Source organism: Salminus brasiliensis, chromosome 17 (genome assembly GCF_030463535.1).
Source record: "Salminus brasiliensis chromosome 17, fSalBra1.hap2, whole genome shotgun sequence".
In the NCBI taxonomy this organism is placed as follows: Eukaryota; Metazoa; Chordata; class Actinopteri; order Characiformes; family Bryconidae; genus Salminus; species Salminus brasiliensis.
Window position 1 is genome coordinate 32,252,329 of NC_132894.1, and position 11,694 is coordinate 32,264,022.

Below are 11,694 nucleotides of genomic sequence, written 5' to 3' on the forward strand. Positions count from 1 at the left end.
GTTCAAGCATTAATATTTTACTAAAACGTTGAGAAAGCACTTCCATTTCAAATGAAGAAAAATGACTTTATTTCCCAATTATTTACCACACAAATGTTTTTTTTTCCCCCCAAACAAAACAAATACGTCAAATACCAAACACACTTAAATTATGATACACTGATTTTTTTTTTTAATTCTTAATGCTTTTCTGTTTTTATACACTTAATTTTTTCTTCTCTTTTAAAATGTTCACTTCAACAGAAGGTTTGTTAACTTTTAAGGTCAAATAAAGACAGCTACATATAAGAGTTCAATTTAGTGCAAGCCACGTGCAAGCTCTTTGGGGTTCTGAGGTAGTGCTTGGTGTCTTTCCGTCACACTCCACCTTTGCTTCTTCGCCTTCTCTCTGTCCCTTCATCCTGCGAAAGGTCCCATGGGGCTACCTCTTCGCCCCGCGCTGTGCCTGCTTCAGCAGAGTGTCAAAGTCAAGTGCATCACACCTGCTCCTTCCTGAAGTAGAGTCGGTGTCACGATTAGAATCTGTAGAAGAGAAGAGTCCGTCAAAGTGAGCCAGAATTCCAGTGGGAGGACAAGCATGATAAACTCAGGACCCAAACAGGACCTAATGCTGACATTTAATGATAATCAACCCAAAACAGCTTACATTTTTTTTTTAAACAGTTAAATAATTAATTAATTAAATATTTCCTTTTAATTTAATTATTTTAATCAGAAAAATCTCTGAGCACCCTGTTCTTCAACGCTTAAGACCCCATAAGACCACCACAGAGCAGGTAGTATTTGGGTGGTGGATCATTCTTAGCACCGCAGTGACACAGACTGACAAGAAGGTGGCGTGTCAGTAGGGCGTGTTGTGCTGGTTCAAGTGAATCAGACACAGCAGTGCTGCTGTCCTGTGGGCAGCATCCTGTGACCACTAATGACCAACACAAACTGTGCAGCAACAGGTACAGAGCTTCTGTCTCTGACTTTACATCTACAAAGTGGACCAGCTAGGTAGGAGTGTCTAATAGAGTGGACAGTGGGTGGACACAGTGTTTATAAACTCCAGCAGCACTGCTGTGTCTATTCTACTATTTGTACCTGCACAACACACATCAACATACCACCACGTCAGGAGAAGAATGACCCAGCACCCAAATAATACCTGCTATGTGGCCTGCTTGTGGGGTCCAGACATTTGAGAGAAATATTACACACACACACACACACACACACACACACACACACACACACACACACACACACACACACACACACACAAGCATTACGTGGCATTGTTAATGAACTAATGTTGAAGAAGAAAGCACGGTAATGCCTGAGAACTGCGTTACCAAAATATTTTTCTGTGTGAAATGTTTAATATACCTCTACTGTGACTGTTTACAGCCTTCTTTCATCTCAGGTGCTGCTTTTGTATCTCTGCTTGTAAAATACATGTGTAAAGTATGTTCTTTTGAGGCGGCTCAAAGCACAAATTTCATTTTCCGACCGTGGAGGGGGTGCCCAGGAGCAAAAAATGCCAATTCTCTTGTCATGCTGCTTTAAGCATTTAGGTACAGTAACAAAATACAGCTATTCAAGTATTTCCCACTTCTGCCCAAAATAAAAATGAGAGAACATTAAACTAACACTGTACAAAAAAAAAAATAAATCACAGAAAACAAAAGGAAAAAATAATAATAATAATAAATACACACCTAAATCTGCATAGTTGGAACGACAGAACTGTCGTCTTCCACCAAAGCAGATATCAAAGGGGAGCTCATCTGGCTGTCTCAGCTTCGCGCCGTTCTCTATGGCAGCGAAAGCATCATCTTTTTTGTAGTAGGTAACAAACCCGTAGTTGTCCCTGAAAGAGTCAGAGAAGAATTCACACATTACAAGAAACAATCTAAAAACTAAACACTGCTCACAGATGGGGGGAAAAAACTACTCTTAATGGAGAGAGAGGTTTCAGGCTGACATCAGATGGTTTAGCTATATTTCAGAAAATCATCTCAAATTAACACTCATGCAAAAGTTTGGACACTCAAAACTGAAGATTTCTTGCTGATTGTCTAAATTAAAAATAAATAATAATATGACAATTTGTTTTAAATGTTAAATAAAGCAAGTAAATAGTCTTTAGCCCTATTCAGACAGAACTAGTTTGACATGAGGCGGGGTAAGAAAAATTTTCTACCACCTTTGATTAAATTTAGGACTGATCTGCATGGAATATGAATTTCTGCATAAATGACGGGACGGGCGTGGCTACCTAATTTATGTATAATAGTTACATGTTCAGAACAATGACTTAATGCCCAAATGTGTCATCAGCATTGTGCCTCTGAAGAGTCTTTTGGCTCACCTTCTAAAATCTGACTGAGGTTTGACTTGAACGAATTAAGGTAGCTGTTAATTTTTACAGATCGTTTTACAAAAGGCACTGAAATCTTTACTTTAATTACATTACCTCACCCTATGTAAAACCAATCCCGTCCGAATCAGCGTACATCTTTATACGCGACTTCGTACTGGAAGCAGAAGCATCCAGCTTCCAAACTTACCCGCGGCTTCTCAAATGGACAGTGCAGTCTTCGATCTTCCCAAACAGTGTAAAACGCTCCCTGAGCTCATCTGTGGTCATAGTCCCACGTATTCGCCCCACGTACACGACTCTGCGCTCCTCCTGGAGTGACATCATCAAAGAATGGAACAGGAGATGACGTCACACACATCAGCACATACACACGGCAACTTTTGTGGCAAAATGAAAGTAGGAGAAATCCATCAGTACTCACAATGGCTTTCTGCTTCCGCATCCTGCGGGCCTCTTCCCATCTGCTCAGATAAGAGCTTTCCCTGTGTCTGCAAGTTCACCATGAAATGGAGCCGTTACCAAACCAAAGCAGCATGATTAACAACACACACATGCAGAATGATGCATGATTTATGTGACATAATTACGTGACATAATCTAGACTTCAGACTGGCTGTCCACACTGACCTGCTCAACCTGGAGCGGGAACCGGAGCGGGAACCGGAGCGGGAGCGAGATCGGGAACGAGATCTGGAGTAAGAGCCACAAGGTCTGGATGATCGAGGGTAGAGGTGCTGGCGTTGGCGGATTGGAGAAGGGGACAGAGACGAAGAACTGGACCGAGATGAGGAGCTTGAGCTGCTCTCAGAAGACCTTGATCTTCTCCTGGATCAAAAATATTTATTATTTTACATTTACATTGTACATGAAGTTTACCACATATTTGCATTCAGAATGGACTTTGCCTTCAAACCCCAATGAGCATCAGTTGCATCAAGGAATTCCAATACCCTTAAAGCTACAGACCACGTATTCAAAATACTCAGCATGCTCAAATTTACAAGGGGCAGAAGTGCCCTAAAGTTTAGAGAAGCAAGCTTAAAACCAAAAGCTCCCCACTTCTATATTTGTGTGTTATTCTTTTAACAATCCCTGCTTTAAAAAGTCAGAGTACGTCCCTGTAAAACAACCAAAGCGTCATAAGGAGGTAAGAAGATATTTCATGCATTCACCTCTTTCTGGGTGGTGAGCGAGACGATGAAGTGGAGCAGGCTGAGGAGGACCTGGAAGGGGACCGAGAAGACAACACCGAACTTGAATCAGAATGATGATATCCTCCACGGTAACGCCGCCTCCTAGTCCTGCCCCTGGCTGGAGGGCTTGGAGACCGGGAGGAACAGGGTGAAGACCTTTCCCTTCGCCCTGCTGCTTCTTCACCTGTGCTCAGACTTTCCTCCAGCCTGCAGGGGGAGCTCTCTGGAGACAGGAGAACTGAGGCAGGGAGACGCTGCTCCTCACAGAAAGTCCTGTGGTCCAGTGACGTATGGCTTGTGTGACTCCTTGGCTCCTTAAGAGATTTTTTGTGCGCATCTATGGCTGAAACTGACCTCTCACCGCTGTCTTTAATCTCCTGAGTTACACAGTAGTCATGGTCCCTAAACGCTAGAGACAAGCTTGGGGCAGGCACAGAGGTGGATGGTTGGGGCCTTGGGTGAACCTTGCTAGGGGGCAACGGCCGAGGCTCAATGATCTGGATGGCTTTGCTGAGAGATGGTTTGATGGCTTCGTGCTGCTTTGCCCTGTGACCAGGCAGGAGCGGCTTCCAGATTTGATGAGGAGGGGTTGCAGGAGGGGTGAGACCTGAAGAAAAGACATCAGAATCTTAATTAATGCATTTTCTGTATGGCAATTTGCAATTAGACATGAGCCAATACTTACAGAATTCTCCTAATTAAGATGTAAATATGTTGATTTAAAAAAAACAACTTAATTAGGACCAATCGCTGTCAGGGGGAGGGTCTCAGAACTAACGATACTATGATTAAGATCAATCGCAGACACAAGAAGGCCTCAAAATTACGACAATCACTGTAAGAGGCATGTCTCAGAATAATCAATCCTGTGATTAGGACCAACAACTCTCAGGGGAAGATCTCGGAAAAATGTATGGAGTCATCAGGGCCGATCGCTGTCAAGCGGAGGAGTGTCAAAACAAATGATGCAGTGATTAAAGCCAATTGTAGTCAGGGGGAGGTCTCAATATTACGAGTTCTCAACACCGGCTGACTCATACAATTACACGCCGTATCCACTGCATTATCCACTGCATTACGTATGCTGCCATAAAGCAATCAACATCAACCTATGCAGATGCTTTAAACTTTAGACTGATTACTGAAATGAAGACGAATAAAGCCAGGTTTCATTATCATTACAATGTCCTGTAGCATCTCCTCATGCTCTCCTTGGGATCTTAAATCTGGGAATGTATAATCACTGCCATGGCAACTTCTAATCTTCGTTGCCTGAAAACGCAAAGCAATTTACCACACAGTTATGAGCCCTGGACGCCCAGAGCCATTAAGTCATTAAAGAGTAACTGCACGATAGATTATAGCAGTCTAAGGGTGGCAATCACAGACAACTATCTTTATATGTGAATGAGGTTTTAATGACAGCTTTAATGACAGCTAGGAGAGAAACCTGTCTCCGCTGTGAATTAAAACAAGAATAATTACATTCTTCTCAAAAATATTACTGGCCCTAAAGGAGCAAATGTTCACGCTGTGATGCCACAGATGTGAAAAACGCATGACTATTTTTCTTTTATTGTGATTAAATTGTGCTCACTGTCACTGGGTGTGTGTCTGCTTGTGTTCACTCCACGGAAGGGTTGGCGGAGGCCAAATTCAATCAGTGTCCAACACAAGTGTACAAGAATATGGTTGTCTTGTCTTGTGCTACCGAAACAAATGCTGACGAGAAAAACTTGTGTCTGAAATAGTGAAGCAGAGCGACTGGTGTTGGGAGTGACAGAAAGCCGAAATGAGAGACCGGTTCTGCTGGCTAGGCTTAGATAAGTTAGCTAGTACACAGGCTAAACACACAGCTAAACCAGCAAAGATGTGTTCAAGCTAACTGAGCCTCTAATAACACATGTTTAAAGGATGAAGACTCATATCTGGGAGCACGTAGTTGAGTGAATGGTCTCAGGGATGTGTCCTTTTTTCAGGCACGTTTAGTAGACTGGTTCATCTTGGTTTGCTTGTCCTGCCTAAAAAATGAACTCATCGCCATCCTCGCAACTAAACCCAACCTTAAACCTCAGTATTGCTGATTCAACCTGATTTAGACTAGTAAGGGACGAAAGGGAAAACCATACCTTGTGTTTCAAACTGCTCCAGAAGACTGGTTACATCCGTAGCTTGTATTCCTAAGTCGAAGGAACATATTAAAAATGCTTTTGTTATTAAAAGCCATCATTTAGATGCAGCCAGCAATTTCTGTGGCTTAGGTAGACATGATGGACATTGGTCATCTGCTTGAATTACCTATTACACTAGTAGATTCCTGACTCTTATCTTCTGCACCTGTTGGTATCTGCACTAGAGGGAGCCGACCCTTTGACAGCCTGCCCCTCATGGGTAAAGATGGAGCAGAGACATTGGCTTTAGTGGTGTCGGAGGCTGTTGAACATTTTGCCTGTGGAAGTTCAGCAATTGGAGAACTGCCACGAGAATCAGTTTCCTGTGTTTCTTGGGAAAAGGAATGATGTCCCTTCAGATTCCCAGAGGTTTTGGACTGAGCTGGTTGCAGTTGAGGGTTCGAAAGTGAGGGCTGGCTAGTATGAGAGTTTTTCACGATGATTTTCTGTTGTGTGACACTTTGTTCTTTAGAAGATGGGACCTTTGCAGGTACAGGAACGGATGCTGAAAGGGGAACAATGACAGGGTTTGGTGGGTCAACGGCTTGCACAGTGTTCTGCTTTTGAGGTGATTTGAGGGACATCTGAAGGTTTCTTCTGGGCTTGGTCACCGAACTTGAAGTGGAGATCCTGCCATTAGGAACTGAGGTTTTTAAGTTAACCTGAGGTGGGATGTAACCTGGTATACAAGGGATGAGGGGCAGCTCACAGGGAGCCTCGGGTACTGAGGGCCACTTGGTTCTGTAGTCCATCTTCTTCTCTTCTTTTGGAAGTGTCTTCCGTCTGAGGAGACGGTACTCCTGCAGACTGATGGATTTAGGCTTTGCGATGCCATCCTGAGAAGGGGTCTTCATTGACGCGTCTACTGAGTTCTCACCTGAGGTCGTTGCTTTGTCCTCATGATCATCTGGGGATGGAGTATCTGGCCAGTCACATTCAGATGCTTCGTCTTCAGCTTCGTATTCATGAACTGATGCTAAATCAGGGGCAAAGCTAACTTTCTTCTTTACTCGCCCAGCACTCCCAATGATGGCTAAGACACTCTTTTGAAGCTTCTGACTAGTGAGGTCATTTTTATTCTGTTCACTGCAACTCAAGGGGGACATCTTCAATGTCTGTTCCTTTGGCCTTTCCATTGAGGTTTCCTTGTTCAGACCCATTTTGGATTTTAAAGCCGGAGAAGATACTGGATAGACGTTGTTCTCTGAATCCAGATCACTGAATGCAGACATGCCCTGAAGTGTGTCCTCCAGCTCGTCATCACCCACAACATCCACAAACACATCCTCCTCCTGCAGATTGTGGACATCTCCCGCGCTGTCTTCCTTAACCAGACCCACCCTGAGGCTGTATGGATGCATGTGCCTGACAAGGTCCACCAGTGATACAAGCATATATCCATCCTGCTGCTCATCCTGAGATAGTTCTGGGTCCGATTCGATCCTGAAGGTTCTTATGGGGCGTCTCCTGGTCTCACTGAGGTCCTCCTCCTCGCCATCACTTCTCTGTACGGTTGTCGTCTGTATCCTCTGATTGAGCCTCGGCCTCAACTGCCTGTCTGAAAGCAGGCCCTCAACCTGTTCAAAGCCAAATACAGCACACATTCAGAGACCTGTAACAAACCTCAATTTAATTTTAACTAAATATTAATAACCTTTGTTATTTACTTTTGTTTGCTGAGTATTTCCTTTTTTTCCCTTCCAATTTGGTACTGCTAATTAACCCACATGTTTGCAGCTCCGCCTAGCACTAACAACGCACCCCACATTGGTCCCCAGCTCCACCACACCAGTTAACAGATGCCGGTGTCGGCCAACATCGCTTTAAAATCGATGAGGGGAGAAAGCGCCATCTACCCACCCAGAAAGAGCACAGCCAATTGTGGACAATCAGCCGCTAATGGCAAAGGCTTGGGATTTGAACTTGCAACCCCCAGGCCACAGTGGTAGCCCATTAGACTGCTAAGCGTCTAACGTGGAGTCCATCAATAACTTTCAATAACCCTCTTTATTTAGTTCTGTCTTGTTACATATGCATTTATATAAAGTTGGGATAAATTTTACATTTTTCAATTTAATATTTTTAATAATTAATAATTTATTTTATTTATTTATTTTTTACAAATTTACATTTGTAATTTGCATTACAGTTACAATTAAAACAAGCCCCCACTGTTTAGAGTGTACCCACGATCAGTTTTCTGGACATACAGTTTTGTGGACACAGCAAATCAAGGAAATGTTCTTACTTTTGAGTTTGACAGTGAAGAGCGTTGGGACCTGGTGACCCGATTACCTGCTTCTTTGTCAGACGACCTTCTAAACTGCAAATGGAAAAAAACAACATTTATCACAGTGAAAATGAACAAACCGAAATATGTACATCACCACATGATTGGTCACCTTACGTCTTTATTGTGGTAGTAACTTGAGGCTCCTGCAGGCTATAAATACCTGCGGGGTGTGTGACGGGATTCATAGATTGAGAAGTGGTGGTACAGTGCAGTGAGCGCCTCGTTAGATGTGTGGAAAACAGGTCGCAAAGCAGATGTTAATGATTGGCAGAAAAGAGTGATTGCATTTGAAGGAAGTAGCTGAATCTGCAGGTGTATGGAGGCATACGGTCATACGGGTCTACCAGCAGTGGCAGAAATCCCGGTCTACGGGAAATCCTCCTCATTCTTGAGCAGAAGTGAGAACGTTTTCCCGTGTACCGCTCTGTAACATCTGCTTTGCAACCCATTTTCCACACATCCAACAAGACCCTCACTGCACTGTACTGCCTCTTCTCAATCTATAATTCTGGTCATCCTGAAGATTATTGTGCAGCGGCAGGAGCCTGAATTTAGTACCACCCTGACGACTCAAGGTGACTCATTTGGGTCTGGAGCAACATAACCTACCAAAACACAACTGGTTTAGACTGTGGAAATCTTACCTTGGAGTCATGACTCCTTTGACTCACAAAAAGTTCAGTGTCAGGAAGCGTGTCAAAAGGAGACAAGGTGTCTTCGATGACGCTGTCCAGTATCTCAGAAAGAGCAGACAGCAGTGAGGCCTCACTTTCTTCATCTATCCGGTTCGTCACCTGAAAAACAGGGCCCAAAACTCAGTCAATGCTGACATCGATGATGCTTGCTAATAATACATAATTCATGATCAGAAACAAATCTATAACAAATACATAATAACACCCGAAATGTACAGTATATGGACAAAAGTATATGGACACACACACACACACCTTTGCTCTGATAGCTTCCACTCCTCTAGAAAGCTTTCTACAAGATTTCAGAGTGTGTCTGTTGGAATTTTGCTCATTCATAGAGAAAAGCATTTGCGAGGTCAGACACTGTTGTTGGACGAGAGGGCCTGGCTAAAAATATCCTGTACACTTAGGCACAGTCATGCTGGAACAGAAAAGGGTCTTTTCCACAGAGTTGGAAGCATACAGTAAGTCCAAAAGGTCCTCGTCTGCTGACATATTAAAATTTCCCTTCACTGGAACCAAGGGGCCTATAAACCAACCCCTTAAAACACCATCCCTATAGCATTATCCCTCCTCCACCAACTAACTAAATGAGACTTAATGAGAACTAATCATACATTTTCAGCTTCCGTCCACAGGGATGCTCTTGCTCTGAACCAGGTAAGCTTTTCTCACCTCTCCTGTGGGGGATGTGTCCTCAAAGATGGATAAAATTGAAGGTTCCAGACTGCCGTGAAGGTTGTTTGAGGTAATGTCAACATCATGCTCAAATCCAGGGATATGGCTTCTTTCAAACTCATCCTGCAGATGAAAGAGAACAGAAAAGGTGCATAAAGGTTAATTACATGAGTTATATAATTATAATTTCACACGTTACACACATACAATCCTGTAATCAGAACATATTAAAAAAAATACTATTTAATATTTTATATAGGGTATAATTAGACAGCACAGTCAATCCAAAGGTTGTGGTACTACACTTGCGATCAGGATCAGAACCAAAAGCCTGTGCTGTGACAAAAGAAATATCAAATATCAAATTTAGTGCATAGTGCAGCAAATATGAAATTAATCAAATATTAAAATATATACTTATTAACATAGATAAAAAAAAAAAAAGATATATATAAATAAATAGTATTTAAAATGTAATACTAGAGTGGACTGTGTCAAGAAAGGGAGCAATGGGCCTTGTGTCCACTGATCGCCACCTCAACATGTCTGAACTTGAACCCCTAATCCCCCCCAACAGCCCCTCAACAGGTTGCATTGGGGGCACTGTTCAGGCTCGTGAGGGGGGCAGCAGCCTCCCCCATACACAGCAAAAGACTCAAGACTACTGCTTATGTGGGTATTAGTCTCAGTTAATGTAGTGCTAGCTGTTGTTTCGCCTATGGGGGGATTACGGGGTCTTTGAATGGTGCAGTCTGTGTGTGGATATTAATAAACAGCACTATGGTGTTCAAAACTGACTTTGCATTAGTTTTATCGAATATATATTGATTAGTATCGATATTAGAGCTAAAAATAAGAGTGTTTTAAAAAAAAAAAGGGCAACATCTAAAGCCTACCCCACCGTTTGCTACTTCCCATAAGCTCGAGGGTGACTAACTTTTCCTTTCCGGTTAGGCAGGACGAGCGTTAGTGCCATAAATTAGCCACCTAGCTGCCACCCAAGCCCCCCATCCGCTCTGCAGCCGAATACACCACTGCTCCTACACCTCCACCCCAGTGCCCCACTGCCAGATCTACTAATAACCGCAGTTCGGTTGTGATTATTCCTATTTGTATCCGTGTCCACCCCATCCTCAGCCCCCAGCCCGCAGCTCGCAGCCCGCAGCTAACTGAGCATCCACGTGTCCCACGCGCGCCAACACGTTCTAGCTCCACATGTCGTATTAACGACCCCGGACAGGCACCGGCAACGACGAGATTCGTTCATATATTTATAGAAATGCGAAAATAACTCAACCTGCGCTTCTCGAGTCGCCTCCGTTGCTGGAAATTCACTAAAACCGGCGTTTAAATTCCTCAGTAAGTCGCCACGCGGCGCGGCCATCTTGAAACTCACTAACGGAGCACGAGGAGCCGCCGGGAGGAGGCGCGCAGGCCGCGTTCCAATACGCCAAATGCTGCTAGCTAGCATATGGTAAACAGTACTAGTTAGGTTGTGCTTTCTAAAACGTTCAAATTAGAACGATATTTTTTGTACATTTCAGACACTAATGTGGCTCTCTAGATTTCTGGATAAGTAAAATGTTAAGTAAAAACAAATGGTTTGAATGTGGGCTGAATGTGTTGCGTGTGTTAGCTAGTGCACTAGTTATGTTCTAGGGCATATGGTACTAAAACAGTGGTTCTCAGTCCTGATCTGACTGATCTGACACATTTTCTACCCTAGTCCAAATTCGAGTTCCTACTTGAGTGTTCGGAGGCTGTATGTACACTGTTGTTGTGTGTGTACTTATACAACGGATGTACTTATGGGTCGTAAGGTCGTGAATACACTGTCGTCTGTGTAAGTACGTAGCTATAGGTCACTAGTACAGTGTTATACCCCCTTTCCACAAGTTAAGACACGTCCCTCGGGTCTTACTGCCGTGTTGTGCATCCTAATAGCACTGCAACGGCACTTTATTTCACCCTGTCTGAACAGCCCGGATCAGTACAGCCGGTTTGAGCACCTGTCTTCACTAGCTACATTCATCCTTAGGCCCCAAAACATGCTTGGCGTGAGTACGCAAACGCCAGTGCCCCGTCAACGCTCTGCAAACGCATGGTTCTGCTGTACAAACTCAATGGGCATTGTTACATTACTGTGGCAGTTAAGACACTTAGTACTTAGGGGGGTGGGGTGATGGAGAACAAGTCAAAATCAAAATCCATCCATTACAGTCAACTGGGAAAAATATTGACACATTTTTAACCACACAAATACACGCAAAACCCAGCCTGCACCGCTCGAAGCGTC

At 43.5% G+C, this 11,694-nt stretch overlaps 1 protein-coding gene across 1 annotated transcript; it reads right to left on the minus strand.

Moving 5' to 3' along the window:
• Positions 1–45: 45 nt before the first annotated feature.
• LOC140537787 (uncharacterized) lies at positions 46–10,782 on the minus strand. The gene is made up of 12 exons (XM_072660041.1): positions 10,696–10,782; positions 9,396–9,521; positions 8,670–8,819; positions 7,981–8,055; positions 5,860–7,309; positions 5,691–5,741; positions 3,541–4,168; positions 2,996–3,193; positions 2,790–2,856; positions 2,556–2,677; positions 1,704–1,855; positions 46–522 (listed from the first exon to the last, which is right to left on the minus strand). Exons 1-12 carry the CDS (start codon positions 10,780–10,782, stop codon positions 422–424), a joined length of 3,207 nt encoding a protein of 1,068 aa, XP_072516142.1. The 3' UTR covers positions 46–421.
• Positions 10,783–11,694: the final 912 nt, after the last annotated feature.